We start from the raw sequence: 16,711 nt of genomic DNA on the forward strand, positions 1-16,711 counted from the left end.
TGTGTGTGGATAAAAACAAAGCAACTCACTGAGAATTCCTCACCAAAAAAGCACAGGCTAAACCTAATGAAGTAAATGTGCCCTAATAACCTTTACCCAAAACCTTCTTAACTATTTTCTGTTTCAATTTCAAGGCTATTGATTAGCCTTCACCTAACTGATCACATGAACTTCGTATTATAAAGTATAATCTGTGTCCCCTTTAAATTGTTACATTCAAAAATGCATTCACAGCTATTTTCAGCCTTTTAGGTATCAAAGCAAGATACTATATTTTAAGACTATATTATAACTAAATGAATGGGTGAAAAAGCAATACAGATTCCTTAGAACCCTCGATTATGATGAACTCAATATGAAAGGTTGACATTTTATTGCCATAGCATTCGGTTTCTTGCCAGATACACTATTTTCCTTTCATTATCAAAAAGATCTGTCCTTAATTAGAATTAGACATTTCTTCTGGTTAGCAGTAAAATACCTAATCTAAAATCTTAATTAAAAATTTGCTGAAATACTTGGGTGAGTTATCTTCATCATTTTGTCCCTTCAAATAAATCCAAGAGTTACTGGATTTCAGAACTATGTAAGAGCCACCAAGAACCAAAGAAAATTAAGGCTACTGTATGCATTTGTGTATGTCCTCTACTTTTACCCTCACACGTGTGAGGAAGAAAATAATGAAAAAAATATTCCTAAGTAATCATTCCTTTTCTTTAAAAAAAAAAAAAAAAAGTTTTATTTTCGGGCACGTGGGTGGCTCAGTTGGTAAGCATGTCCGGACTTTATTTATTTAATTGAGAGAGAGAGAGAGAGAGAGCATGCATGTGCACAAGCAGGGAGAGCGCCAGAGGAAGATGGAGAGAGACAATCCTCAAGCAGATTCTGTGTGGAGCACAGAACCTGACCTGGGGCTTGATCCCAGAACCCTGAGATGATAACTATCATAACCCAAGCCAAAGTCAGATGCTTAACTGACTGGACCTTCCAGATGCCCTTTGGGTAAATCATTCTTTACACACTCTTTTCATTTGTTGGATTTCTACTTTGGGATTGCAAACTATGCAATGTGGAAACCTTATAATAAGACTTGAACTCATCACAGAAAAAAATAAAGGAGCATCTGGTAGCTTGCCATGAACACCACCTTTCGAAATGACTTTCAAATCTGAAATCAGGAAAACAGTTAAAAAGAAGATGCAGAAAAACAAGGCGCGGTTAGCATCTACTTCTTTCCACTACTCCCGCTATACTTCTCTGCTGCCTCTACTCTCTTCCTGTGGCCAGGCTATCATACAGAACCATCAGCTCCCAAAGGAAATCAGCTACAGAGGAGAATTCGGATTTTGGCAGCCAGCGGCCTGGGCCTTCTTCCTCTCAACTAAGTGCAAATTAGATTAAGACTAGAAGAAGGAAGAGAGAATCACATCTTACTTTTCAATCATCTACAAATTATTCCCCCCTCACAATTAGTAACCTCAGCTAAAGATGTTTTACTCTAGGCAGCAAAATATTGCTATAAAAAAGGAATCATGTTGAAAAAAATTAAGAGGGCAATTAAGTGTGCAAGTGACTGAGAGAATTCTGGACAGCCAATTTAATAAAGGAGAGTAAGAACTATTGACAGTAACAAGAGCTGTTTAAGGAACCAACAGCTAGGACGCAAAGGCTGAGCTACTTCTAGCTTTCCCTACAACTACCTTAAAATAAAACTATCACCAAAGGAGGGACAAAAGATAAAGAGGAAAAACAACATTCAGTCTTAAAGGAAAAGGCTCAGATGCGACTTCATGAACACAGCTCTGGAACGTGTAAGAGTGAATCATTCTCCACATCCACTTGAGAGAGAACCAAAGTCGGATTCAGTGGTTTCCCCCAACAGATGATTTTTGGTCAAACATAAGGAAGACTTCCCAGTGAGGAAGTATATGAGACCCTGGAACAGGTTCCTGGCAACATTATGGAAGAACCTATCTGGAGGGAGTAACACGTACCCAGCACCAGCCCCAATGCACCCCCAGGGGACAGACATGGTGTGGGGGTTTACAAGTAAGGTTTTCTGGTGTTTCTAGTGACTAAACACCTTAACGAGTCTCAGTCTAATTTAGCCTTTTCCTAATTTCATGCTTCCTCAGGCCAACATAACAAGGATCTACTCTCCAGTATCCAAGAGACCAGGTTTACTATAGGTAGAAGGTAGACGGTCATTTAAGGTGACTCCAACTACTCGATTCCAGAGAAAAAGGAGAAAAATACTGGGTCTTTAAAAGGAAGAGAACTCTTTTTTAAGTAAAAACACAAAACCCATCCAAATCTAAGAAAACAGATATACACCAAAAGCTCTCTATGAAATTAATATGTTAAGAAATAAATGCAAAATAACTTTTTGGGAGAATAAAAAACTTCTCTCAAAGTTGATGCCATTTTCGTGGTTATTTATTCTTTAAATAATTAAAACTTCACCTGACGAAGTCTATTCACAGTTCAAAATCTGCCAGTCTGGCATCAGAAATGTTAGCAAGCCTAGTTCACTTAGGAGGTTTAGATCTATATAACTCGGCGCAAAATGTTGAAACTGCCTATCTTTTAACAGCCAGTAACACAGCAGCAGCCCTCTACCAAACAGGTATTTTCATCCACTTTTTTCTAAGAAGCTCACTTTTCCTTTTCTTTTCTTTTTTTTTTTTTTTTTTTTAAGAGAAAGTGCGTGCACACATACATGCAAGGGTGGGCAGGGGACGACAGAGGGACAGGGACAGGGAGAGAGAGAATCTTAAGTAGGCTCCCCGCTGGGACCCCAGGCAGAGTAGGGCTCCATCTCATGACCCAGAGATCATGACCCGAGCAGAAATCCAGAACCCAATGTTGAACGGACTGAGCCACCCAGGCGTACCACCCTCCCCAGTCCCCACCCCACTCCTCTTTTAAGCAGGCTCCCTGCCCAGCATGGAGCCCAACTCTGGTAGCAGTCACCATCCTGAGATCAAGACCTGCGTGGAGCTTAACCGACTGAGCCACCCAGGGGCCCCAGCACTTTTCCCTCTTTGAAAGAAAGGGAAACTGGATGTGTGGTTACTTGAAGAAACTACGGAAAGAAAAAGAAAATCAGTGAAATGCCCCTAATTCTCTTAGTACCAATCTCAGGCAGACCATAAGCAATAAAGACAAAAAGTCACCAAACTAAAGGGGGTGGGGTTCTAACCAGCACAAACCTGCTGCTGTGGGTACTGCATTCCTCCCATGGCCCCGGGGGTCCGACCCTGGATGCTTATTGGATACCGCTGTGGGCCTGGGGGGCCGTAGGAGCCTCCTGGGTAAGGGCTGCTCTGCTGAGGCTGAGAATGAGGGTTACTGCCCATCCCGTACAACTGAGGTCTCTTCATCACCATGGGATCCATTGGGCTGCCCTGGGAAGAAATAAACAAAGACACAGATTAAGTTATTATTTATTACAAAGGCAGAAATTTTATTATACTATCATATACATTAAAAACAAAACTGTCCTTACTTTTGACAATACTAAAAATACATAATACATACAAATATCAAATCATTATGTTGTAACTAGTATGCTATCAGTCAATTATTTAATTTAAAAAAAAAAAAAACGGTAACAAGCTGGCAAAAGAAGAATGGTTAGGAACAAAGCCTAGATAGATACAAGACATTTACTGTTTACTTTTAGGAAGGTTTTAACAATTATGAGGGATCCTATGTAAACAAGAGTAGGAAAGAGTTTGCAGAGAGAAAACACCTAAAATTCTAATACATATATAAGAAATGAGCATGCGAACCTCCTTTCTCTCACCCAGCTACTTTCAGCTTACTAGTAGTAAAGACAAAAGTGTACTGAGTGGTTAGCAACGCTTTTTGACTTCAAAGTATTCTTAGAACAACTACTTTAATATGGTCCTGAGTCTGCAACTCCTCATCAAACATGAATGCATCTGAGTGCACATTAGAAAGTGAAAGGGTAGATTTCTGATAATACAGAATGTCTAGGGTAAAAATTTTCAAAGATCACTACTGCGCATGAATAGGCACCCAGACTCTGAGTCACAATCCACCTTCCCCATGTCAGTATCTTACCAAACATAACCAGATCCAAACTAGAATCTGAGTTTTATTTTGGGTTTGGTGAGTCAGCCCATGGGCCCCAGGGCCAAGGCCATTCAGGAGAGCCAGAACTCGAGCCTCCGCTGGGACTTTCTTGCCCTGAGTGTTTCAAAGGAGCAAAGCGGAGGTGGGGGAAGTCCCTCCCCGCGGTGCTACAAAAGCCTGCAGCATTCATCCAACAGATCCCTCCTTCCTTCCTTCCTTCCTTCCTTCCTTCCAAAACCATATATTGATCCCTACTGTATGCCAGATTCTATGTAATATATTGGAAGGCTTAAAAATTAGCAGAACGAGTGAGGGCAAGCGCCAGGCTCAAGGTGGGCATAGAGTGGAACAGAGCAGCAGCGTAAAGCAGAGAGGCTCAAGGAAGGTGAGCTGTGTAGGAGGGCATGAGGGGACATAGGCAGTTCACATCCAAAGGACAGAGGAATCAGCAGAGAAGGAGCTGAAGCAGGCAGAACCAGCACACGGGTGAGCCCCGCATGCCATCTTAAAGGCTTCAGATTGCATCTCGGGGTGAACCACGGGGTGCTTTTAACAGAGAGCTACAGCGGGATCCAGCTTTCGGAAAGCCTGCTCTCCAGCAGTGGCCTGGAGGCAGGGCGGGCTGCTGCAGGAAGGGGAGCTGAGGTTCTGAACGGGCGGCCCTGGTGGGAGAAAGCCAGCCCAGATGCAAGTAATGGTGCAAATGCAACACGCCTTAGAGACTGAGCGAGTGACGGAAGAAGACAGGAGTCCACGGTGGCTCAACAGATGGTAAGACACCAACTGAGTCAGATCCGCCGAGAAAGCAGCAGTCTACCCTCTCCCCCACATGCCAGAGAGCCTTCAGTTCTACATAGGAAATCTGAGGTTCTTATAGGGAATCCAGCCGAAAACATCCAGAAGGAAGGGACCCAATGTGTTTATAGTTTGGGGAATAAGGGCTGACCTAGAATGATAAATAGGGAAAAGTCAGCCAACAGAGGACACATGCTCCTGGAAAGGCAGGGATTCTTCTGTTTTACTCACTCCTGTATCTCCAGGACATAAGTCAAATAGCACACCTGGCACAAAATAAATGTTCACCAAATACTGGATAATATAAAAACTCAAGAACTTCATCTAGGAAGAATATATGAAATAAGAACAATGCGTAGAGGACAAAACTGTAAAGAATATCACTTTAGGGAGAAGGGAAAGGAGGAGCCTACAAGGAAGCCAAATGAACAGTCAGAAAACAGAGATTCTAGAGGGTACAGAATCATGGAAAAGAAGGGAGTCGTGCGTGGCGACAAATGAGGTGTACCAAGTGCCAGCCAGGTGTCCAAGAGGTGAGGGTGAAAGCTTTTCTCGAGGACTAGACGGGAATTACTGGGTTTGGCAAGGAAGGCCTCATCAGAGGTGAGAGCAGTGGTCAGAAGGTAAGGAACGTTAAGACATGAATGGGAGGGGAGAGGTGAGCCAGGAGCACCGACCGAAAACCCAAGCTGGGGAAGCTACAAGAGCTGGTGATCTTTCCTCCCACTGATCCCCCAGCCCGAGGCTGGTATGTGCAGTGTGCCAGTGTGCCAGGCACTGAAGAAAAATGAACAGTCAGTCCTGGAGAAATGATCGATTCCCTGAAGGAGACAGGCTGAACAAAGATTAGAAGGCACACAGGAGGGGCGCCTGGGTGGCTCAGTGGGTTAAAGCCTCTGCCTTCGGCTCAGGTCATGATCTCAGGGTCCTGGGATCAAGCCCCGCATCGGGCTCTCTGCTCAGCGGGGAGCCTGCTTCCTCCTCTCTCTCTGCCTGCCTCTCTGTCTACTTGGGATCTTTGTCTGCCAAATAAATAAATAAAATCTTTAAAAAAAGGCACACAGCAGACATCCTAACAGGACACACAAGGCACTGTGAGGAGGGAGCATCTTCATGGGTCTGCGATGGAAACTCAGCTCTGAGGGATTCTGAGGGATTTGCCAGGAACTCCATCTCACCTGAATGAAAATATGTGTAGGCCAAACAGTTCTGCTCAAAATTCACTATTTCATGGAATTTTAGATGTGTTACTTTCACCAGTCAGGGAAATCTTGTACTCACAAAGACAATACACTGATGTTACACAACCTGGGCTAACCTCACAATTCAACACACAAACATGTATGTTGATATAGTGTCATAAAACAAAAATCGAGTATTAAGAATTAAGTTTTTCCCAGAGTGATTTAAATTAGAACATATGCCTTACAAAAGCAAAATGTAATTATCTTCCCACTTTCTTTCAAAAGATAAAATAAAACTTTCTACGGAAGTGTGAAAATCAAGGCTTAGCTGGTGATCTCAGAATGCGCAGAATGAATGAATGGTCAACAGAGGCTGATAAATCAGATTTCAAGCTACATTTTGAATATGGAGTTCTGAGGCAGCCCTATCTTCACGTTCAATCTGGATTAGCCAGGACATACGAAAGGTCTACTGATTTCACTTCAAATAGTGTACCACCAAAACTGGCTTAATTGAAGCAGAAATTTAAAATGGAAAAAATGATTGGAATGTCTGTATTTTAATGCCATAGATAACAGTGCAGCAAATTCATCTTACCGGTGACTAAAATTGTTTCCTATCTGTCTCATCATTGCCATAACCTCTCACAGTCCTACTTAAAATTCAGTTAATTTGCACCCATGTCAAAAACGTTAGCCTAACCCTGAGAGTTCTGAAAATCAAAACCATGAAATACGCAAATTATCTGTACCTCTCAAAATGCATCTAATACCTTTCAGTGAGACTTCAGATAGGAAAACAGATACTTATACAGTGCAAATTATTTAATTTTAACCTCTCTTTATGGCCTTGTGTTAAATACTCATCCACACCCCAAATTCATCCTGTGTGCACTTGCTACTTTTAACATTAAATATGTACAAGGGCAGGATCTCAACCCCAGCTTCTCGCTATTACCTCTTTAGAGAAACCAAAGGCCAAAGCAAATCTAAGTCTATCCCAAAAAACCTAAAAGCCAAGTCTCTTATCATATTCACTTCTAACTCAAGACGATTTTGTAGGTTTCTCAGCTATCCTTCGGTTGATCTATTCGAAAGTACCATCATCTTCACTCTTACATAAAATTTACACTGTCTCAGAGACACTGTCCCCATGAAAACAGTCCTCAAGTACTCTAACTATGTTCCTCCAGACGGACATGCTAGTCCTCCCTGGGGGCCACTCCACAAGTGCTGCCATCTGAGCTCCAATTCTGCAGAACAAGCTGAGTGCTGTGAAGGCCAGGCACGGAGCACCCATTTCCAAAGCGCTCAGCACAGCTGTGTAGGTTTAGTTACTCACGGTCTCGTGCATTTTATTTCTTCGTAAGACTCTCTTGCAACTCCTCCCAGATTCAAAGAAACTTTTGTATGTCCACGTATATGTGAGTCGGACACCACACACGCACATGTACGCACACATGCTTTCCTAGATTTCCTTTTGGGAAGCTGCCACTGCTACCTAGCTCCTCCCAAATCCTCAGAAGGTTTTCCATTCCCAGGAAGATGAAATAAGGGGAACAGTGTGTATTTTTTCAATGTATACTTGAATATAAATTCCAGGCAACTGAGGCGGCACAGTTAAGCTAGATTATAGGTAAAAGAGGTTTATCAAAGGCTGGCCTCAGAACTCAACAACACTTTTTTTTTTTCAAGATATCTATTTATTTGAGAGAGAGAGAGCGAGAACATGAGCAGAGGGAGGGGCAGCAGGCAGAGGGAGAAGCAGACCCCCAGCTGAGCCGGGAGATGGACAAAGGGCTGGACCCCAGGACTGGGACTAAGACCTGAGCCAAAGACAGACAGACACCCAACCAACTGAGCCACACCCAGGCACCCCTCTAACAACTCTTTTAAAAGATGATCCAAATTAAACAACAGCTTATATACTTTCAGTATACTTTGGATAGACTTTTTTTTTTTTTTTTTAAGTAGGCTCCACTGTGGGTGTGGAGCCAGGAATGTGGGGCTCAAACTCACAACCCTGAGATCAAGACCAGAGCTGAGATCAAGACTCAGATGCGTTAGCACCTGAGCCACCAAGGCAACCAGACAGACTTGATGCTTCTTATACTTATTCCTTCATTACCACTCTTCCAGAGTATGCCTACGTATGCATTTATAATAAAGATATCGATGTAATTGTATTTACTACTAAATATCACGGTAAGGATATAGTTTATTAGTTTATTTCTGAATACAGTATTTCACCATTTTTTCAGCCCAATTCCTGAGACCACAAATAGAAGAAAGGCACTGCAAAACCCACTGAAAGAACTATTGTATTTTCTGGATTTATAATCATATCTATATATCTGGATTAAATAAGAGCTCAGAGAAACTCTTCCCATTTTGAACCACTATTCGGGAGAATATTCTATCGTACCAGCAGCTAAAGAGAACTTTGAGGTAATACACCATTACCTATAAAATGACAAAAATAATGAAACCCAATTTGAGAAAATGAGTGTTTGCACTAGTGGATTGTATACCTACTAGTAGGCTTTTCACCACCACTTCACTCTGAGAGATAACAAGACAATGAGCTTTAAACAAAAGCTTTAAAAACTATACGCTGTTCCAACTCTTATCCTCTCTAATGGGGCAGGAGTGTGATTTATCCCAATCGGCCTGCGGCTACGCGATTCCTAATACTCATGGGAGACGGCATGGTCCAGTGAAGAACGTGTGGGCCTGGCTGCACGGTGGGCCCACACCCTCACCTCATCACTTACCCCCACTGTGTGACCCTGAATAGGTTGCTTACTAGTCTTCTCAGTCACTAAATGGAAGAAATAATACCTAACTCACAAGGAATGTGAAAATCAAATTAGAAAGAACTGTAACAGGCCTCAGAGCTACTTACCAATTGTTCAAAGAAGAAAACTAGAACAACCCCACTCTTCAACAATCCCAGAATATGTGAACAAGCCGTAACACATGAGCAGAGTGGGCCAGAGACATGGAAAAGTACACACAAAACAATGCCAAATGTTTAAGAGCGATGTGCATGAATTACGACTATGTGAAAATCAGGCTGATAAGGATCAGAGCCAGCACAGCGACCTGTACGGAGTGGCCATCATATCGTGAAGCCATCTATGTTTACTCTTCTGTGATAATGTCTAAATATAACTCAAAATGCCCATTTTTTCCCAGGCATGCTGCAAACATTACTATGGTTTTCTGTAGTGCGGGGGTGGATGGGGCACAGCTGTCCCACGCTCGTTCTCTCCCACACCCCATTCACAGCATGCACGAGCAGGGGACAGCTGCTGGTCCTCCTTCTGATGGCACTCCTGCTCTCCCCTCTGGTCTGAACCCAAGCTCGCTCAAGTCCTGGTTCAAGGACAGCAGAGCTTCGGCTTTCACCACCCGCCAGAAATACCATCCGTGGGACCTACCCCAAGAATCTCTCCTGGCCTGCTTGTAACAGACTCCTCGGTTGCCTTGTATTGTTACTGAACTCATGTACCAGTTGGTCGTTTTTCATGTGTTATTTCTTATCTCCCAAGTAGTCGAAAATGGCAACGTCTATGCTTTGCACGTCCTCATGTCTCACTTAGCACACAGCACAGATGACTTAGACTGTGCTGACTCAGTAACTCCACGGGAATGTGATCACATCAAGTAAAATATTCTCAAAAACAAAAAGTAAAAATCACTGACCAATTTCTGTATCGATTCTGTACATAAATGCAGAAGACACATGTAAAGCCAATAATATTCAATGCAACATCCTTGGTCAAGTTCTTCTAAGGGCGTTAAAATCAGTTTAAAACAAAAACAGAGGAGCAAGGCACTAAAGGCTTTTCCTTCATTTCATATTCTTCTTCAAGCCAGAAAATACCAAGATTCTCAGTTACCACTGTCACCACTACCACAGAATCCAATTACCAAGGAAACACTGTCATCCCAGATGACATACTGAAGGCTGGAGTGTGGGGACTTGCAGGGCTGCAGAGCCAAGACCGGAACACGAGTTTCCTGACTCGGGCCCACGGTCCCCTGCACGATAGCATGCATCCCTGACCACCATGAAACCAAAGCAGGAGAAAGCGCAACCCAGCATCTAAAACCACCGTGTTCTTACTTGTACTAATGACAAGACACTACTTATTTCTGAAGATCCGAACTTCAAATCTGAGTATCAGCCCTCGTTCTGTCAACACAGGAATATCTGTTATACTCTACAATGGTAGGGAAAGGATCAAGAAGTAGAATTCTAAGCCATCGGTCACGGCGGAAAAGGCCGTTGGTTGCTGGTCCCAAGAACCATGGTGCCCTCTAACCAGGATGCCACCTGCAGTGAGGGAGGAGGGGCGGGGAGGGACCAAAATACTCATCTACTGGCTTGGAAATATGACCCTGTCAATACTTTTGGTTTGGGTTTCATTATGGCAAGTTACATAGAACATATATATTTGTGGAATCACAGAATGAAATTTGAAGTAAGAGGGAGGGCAAGGGGATAAGGAAAAAAATTGTAAAAATGGGAGCGTAAGCAATTTTTTTTTTTAAGATTTTATTTATTTGACAGACAGAGATCACAAGTAGGCAGAGAGAGAGGAGGAAGCAGGCTTCCCACTGAGCAGAGAGCCCTGTGCAGGGCTCCATTCCAGGACCCTGAAATCGTGACCTGAGCCGAAGGCAGAGGCTTAACCCACTGAGCCACCGAGGCGTCCCAGATTGTAGGCAATTTTTATTTGTGCAGTTTTTATCTGAAAGAAACATGTTTTGATGCGTAATTTTATTTTTTAAAACATTTTATTTATTTATTTGAGAGAGAGAGAGAAAGAGAGAGTGACAGAACAAGAGCAGACGGAGGGGTGGAAGGGCGGAGGGAGAAGCGGACTCCCTTCTGAGCAGGGAGCCTGAAGAGGACTCGATCCCAGGTCCTTGGGATCATGATCTGAACAGAAGGCAGGTGCTTAATCGACTGAGTCACCCAGGCTCCCCTTGATATATAATTTTAAATAAAGAAGCTTGGCACATATATTTTATCCTTAAACAGGACAGAAGTAGAAGACACAATATTTTTTCCTAACTATATTCTAAATTTAAAATACCATTGGATTTTCATTTTTCAGAATTAAGATTAGCCATAAAATAATAATATGTTGTTACATATGTATGAAGTGACTTCCATAAACTACCAATAAAAAACAACATTCAGAAGCTGTGATTCTGAACTCTTAGACATACTTTATAAAATGCATCCATCATGGATGTACATCCAAAATTAACATATAGTGAGTGTCAGGGGTCAATGAAATGTCCTCTAGAAACCCATCCAAAGACCCTCCTGACCTACATTATCAAATAATAACCAATATCTACCATGCATTTCCAAAACACTTTAATACATTTCCATTTTGATCACAATTCCTAAGATTCTCTGGATAAAGGATTCAGCAATGAGATGACAAATCTTAGCACAGAAAAGAATCTCATTGGTTCACAGCTGATGTATACACGAATCCCCTAAGTGTCTACAACCATGAAAGGTTATGAATTCCTTCCTTCTACATAACAGAAATCTGTTCCTTGAAATTTACATCCATTTGAAAGGTTTCACTTAGGTCCTTCTGCAGAATATCTGATGACAGCCGTATCTATTTCCTTTCTCTGAGCAAAATACGCCGATTCTTAGTTCCCCTAACACAAAAAAATCTTATGGGGCGGAACTTGCTCCTCTTCCACAAAGCTTACATTGGTACTCATGCAGCCTTGGATCTGCACACTTGTCCCACAGCCCCGTCACACTCCTGATCCATCCCAGGAGCTGCAATGAAACCCCACTTTCCCCCTCCCATGATTCAGTTGGGCATGGACTCTAGTGGCAGAAGTTTGTCTGTATCTCTGCTTATTTTCATTTTGCCTATTTCCGGTCACCATTCTACCCTGACATCTAACATATTCACTGTATCTCCCACCTTGTCTTCAAACACCAATTAAATTGGCATGCCATTTCATTCATGTCTTTGCCCATGTCACTGACAAAAATATTAAAGAGGTCAAGGAAGAGGACAGGGCCTTTGGCTAACCACTAATGCCATTCAGAGACTGACACAGATCCAGGCATCAGCATTCTTAGAGCAAGAGAAATTGGGAAAATCCTTCCCACTGATCAAAGCACTCTGCCGATTTGCTTACTATGCAAGCAAAAACATCCACCGTGGGTGATAACCTCTTCCCTGCTTCAAATTCCCCCATCTTTTTCATATAAAATAAACAGTCCGTGGTTTAGATAAAACACTTAGAATTCTGGCAATACAGGTGTAAGGAAAAGGGGAAGGAGTTCAGAGTCAGACAAACCTGGGTGGGAATTCTGCCTGTGCAACCTACTAGCTGCGTAACTTTGGCTCACGTCGAATAGAGTACATTGGTGTTCACCTCTTTTGTTGTTAAGGGATCAAATGAGGTACCACAGGATTTATCACACAGTAAGAGCTTCCTAAATCTTTTTCTTTTCCTCTTAACAAATTAGCAAACTGAAGTCAGAGTGAAATCATTCAATAATTTATTTATTTTCTTGTCTCCCAGCATACTGTTAATTAAAGGTAAAAATTTTGTTTTCTTCATCTTTGTGTACCTAGCACTTTGCACAATGCCTGGCATCATTAACATTCGTTGAACAGAAAAAGCAATGACATGCTCGACACCACGTGGCCAGTTACACAATAGGACTCTAATTGGAAAGCAGGCTTCTCCATAGTCAATAGGTACAAGAGGAAAAATCAGGCGTAACTGCAGACAAGGCTTCACTTTTTACAAGTTCATCTAAGCCATAGCTTCCATTACCTCCTCATGTCTGGGGCTCCCAGATGTGTCTCCCTTGGCTGTTTCCCTGAGCCCCAGAGCTCTCTACCCAACCATCACCCAATCTTCCTGCCTGGATGCGTGGGATACTCCCCACGTGCTTCTGATCTCAGGGGAAGAACCCCACCCAGATGGACAAGCTGGAATCCAGGGATGCGTTTTGACTCCCACCACAGCCATCCCTCACCAGATCCAGTCAGCTGGACCCACCACCGCTGCCAAAAGGAAATTTGCCCCCTCCCACCATACTGGCCTCTATGGGGCTCTGGAAAAACCACATACTTTCCCACCAATGGACTTTCAACTACGCCGTTCCCTCCACGTAAAGGAGCTCCATGCTCCTGCGGAATCCAGCGCCAGCTCGCTATCCTCAGAGAAACCCTCCCTGGACACAGAGTGAGGCAGGATCCCCTCAGAAAACACTGTGCCTTTCCTTCATGGCACCCAGTAAAGCCTACAAGAACATTTAGTTGTGTGACTATTTGATAAAAGTCTGTCTTCCCAGCTAGATTGTCCCACAGGAATAGGAATGAAGAAGTGAAAAGACAAATATTAAACCCATTTATAGCTATCATCCAGATACCAAAGAATAAGCCAAGAAAATACTCAGTTCCCCAGTCTGGGGTGGATTTTTATAAACTGGCAAAACCTATTATTTGCCTAATCCTCCAAGCTCAGCAACTTATTAAGTCAATTCAATGTGTAAATTACTGTCTGACTGAAACATACTCTTAAATTTAATTTAGCAAATGTAATAACTTTATGAATAAACCAAAGTGTATATATATTTTTTTATTTCAAGTGAAGATTAGATCTAAAGGGAATATCAAAATAGTAATGGTATATATTTCTATTTTCCCTGGATTTCTTATTTCTCACTATCCAAAAAAAAAAAAAAAAAAAACTGTAGAGCTATTACCATGGCTTTAACTATTTCTAAAATTTACATCTGTAAGTATGCGCTATCATTCATATTCATGTGTCACTACTGACAACGGAGTAGCAGTCTTATTTAAGAAAGAGAAATAATATGGTATATTTCCCATAAAAATACAGATTTAAATCAGAAAGGAAGTTTTTGTGGGAATATGTCAAATTTCAACCTCTTCCCTTTTAGCTGTGATGCCGAAGGCTCTCTCTGCATGTCAGCTCTCTGCATCTGTTACTCATCTGAACACCAAGAACTGCATCGCTACAGCGCTGTTATAGAACTGCAGATACTAGAGTTAAGTCCTTGGCCCATAACAGGCTTTTAATAGGGATAGGTTTTATTATTGTCATTATTGTGTGAAAGTGAACTCCAGAATAATCACTATGAGGCACGGATACTCTCCACCCCTCCACTCACGTACAGAAGACAGACGCTGCTCATCAATCCTAGAATTCATTTTCCTGAAGTCCAGTAAGCCTCAGAATCGTTCACCCTGTACAGTGGCAGGAAGCCACTAGTAATTATCAGATTTTGCAAGCAAGCAGAAACCAACTCGCTGTGTCTACTACAAGGAAAAAGCATAAAGTTTTACACCAGGCAGACCGCGGGGTTCATATTCCTCTCCTGCCGCCGACTAGCCATGAAGTGTTAGGTAAATTATTCCAGCGCTCTAAGCCTGTTTTCTCACCTTTCGAGGGAAGTTAATACCTCCCTCACAACACAGCCATTCTGGGGGTGCCTGGGTGGCTTCGTGGGTTAAAGCCTCTGCCTTCAGCTCAGGTCATGATCCTGGGGTCTTGGCAGGGAGCCTGCTTTCCCCTCTCTCTGCCTGCCTCTCTGCCTACTTGTGACGTGTCAAATAAATAAACAAAATCTTTAAAAAAACAAAAAACAAAAAGAACACAGCCATTCTGAAGATGTTTGGTATGTGAACTGCACGGATCAACAAGTCCAAGGACACGTCAGAGTGGCACCGAAAGACAAACGAGAAGTTACTGGTTTCCCCAGCGATTGCCATGGTGACCAACATGCCTATTTCAAACTATTCTATTAACTTTTTGAAATTAACTTTAAAATTGCATGAAAGAAAATGCCAGTACAAATATTACGAATGTTAACAACTAATGTAGCTATCTCTAGACAAAGAGAGCCTGCTGTGCTTGATACACAGGCTACCAGCCCCCAGTGCAAATGTGCTTTCTGGAGACATAGCCCTATTGAAGATCCACTTTATCAGAGCCATAGTTAAGTTAAAGCATCTACTGGTAGTAGTGTAATGTGACTGTTCAAAGCACAAAAAGTTAGTATGACTACTATACAGTTGACCCCTTGAATACATGGGGGTTAGGGGCACTGACCCCATGCAGAATCAAAAGTGCACTTATGAGTTCTGACTCTCCAATAACTTAACTATTATTGGCCTACTCTTGGCCGGAAGCCTTACCAAAAACATAAACAATTAACACGTAGTTTGTATGTTCTACGTATTATATGTTCCATGTTATATGTATATATACTATATTCTTTAAAAAAGCATACCAAAGAAAATATTAAGAAAATCATAAGGAGGGACACCTTGGTGGCTCAGTCAGTCGAGCACTTGATCGCAGCTCAGGTCTTGATCTCAGGGTGATGAGTTTGGGCCCTACACTAGGCTTGGAACCCACTTACATATTTTTAATATTTATATATTTTAATATATATAATATAAATATTATAGGATATATGGTTTCTATATTTATAATATATAAAATACATAATTTATAATATGTATATTTAATATGTTATATATTTTTTAAAAAGAAAATACATTTATAGTACTGTATTCATCAAAAAAAAAAAAATCCACATATAAATGGCCCCATGCAGTTCAAGTCCACTCTTCAGTACAGACTGAAAAAGGGCAATTCAACGCACATACAAGGCCTAGCCAGGATCCTACACTGAAGGAAAGAAGATCGCTACGGAGATGCTATTACGAAGGTGGATAAAACGAGAATACGGAGGATATTTCAAGTGCTGCACCCAAGTTAAATACCCCGACAGCCGCGACTGCCCTGAGGTCTGGGGAAGAATCACCGCATCCCAAGAAAAGCGCGCCAGGACTACACCAGCTCCTGTGCGGGGGTACGGGGCAGGGTGTGTGCAGCCGCCTCTCAAAGGATCCTGAGAAAAGGCACCGAGGGTGGACAGACAGGTGGGTAAGGGGAAATGTAACGAAGCGCTCAAAACGGACGTATCCACGTAAAAAGCATACGGGATTTGTCTGCACTATTCTTGAAGGAAGACTTCCTCATAAATCTGATATTGTTCAAAATAAAAGCTAAAAGAAGGGCAAAAAGAAACGGAAAACAAGAACAATCGCTTTACCTTTCCTCGGCAAGGAGGGCTGCTGCTCCTGGAAACTGAGAGGCCCGAAGAGCTGCAGGTGTCAAGGGGGCCGCTGGCAGGTTTAAAACCTAACGGGGTGGGGGGCGCTGTAAGGAGGAAAGCAGGGGAAAAGGAACATGGAGAACCCTGAGAGTCCGAGCACCAGGAGGGAACACACGGGAAAAAGAAGGGTGCGTGTTAAGGTATTACTGGGGAGGAGCATGGGGCTGCAGTACTTCTCCTAAATATACCAAAGCTGGCAAAACACATACTGAATAGATGTATTTTAAATACTTAAAAAAAAAAAAAAAATCCTCAGAAGGAGCTCCTGGCTGGCTCGGTCAGAAAAGAGCGTGACTCTTGATCTAGGAGTTTCAAGTTTAAGACCCACATGGGGTGCAAAGATTACTTAAAAAAAATAGTAATAAAGTTAAGGGGAAAAAAGGAAGTGTTTTGAAAAACAATAATC

At 42.3% G+C, this 16,711-nt stretch overlaps 1 protein-coding gene across 7 annotated transcripts in view; it reads right to left on the reverse strand.

Moving 5' to 3' along the window:
* ARID1B (AT-rich interaction domain 1B) overlaps positions 1–16,711 on the reverse strand; it is a 443,861-nt gene that overhangs the window by 389,123 nt on the left and 38,027 nt on the right. For all 7 annotated transcript variants that reach the window (XM_044243328.1, XM_044243320.1, XM_044243293.1 and 4 more), the window contains exon 2: positions 3,213–3,407. In XM_044243328.1, the coding sequence (XP_044099263.1) occupies positions 3,213–3,407 (195 nt within the window). The remainder of the gene's footprint in view (positions 1–3,212; positions 3,408–16,711) is intronic.

The sequence above is a fragment of the Neovison vison genome, chromosome 1 (genome assembly GCF_020171115.1).
Source record: "Neovison vison isolate M4711 chromosome 1, ASM_NN_V1, whole genome shotgun sequence".
In the NCBI taxonomy this organism is placed as follows: domain Eukaryota; kingdom Metazoa; phylum Chordata; class Mammalia; order Carnivora; family Mustelidae; genus Neogale; species Neogale vison.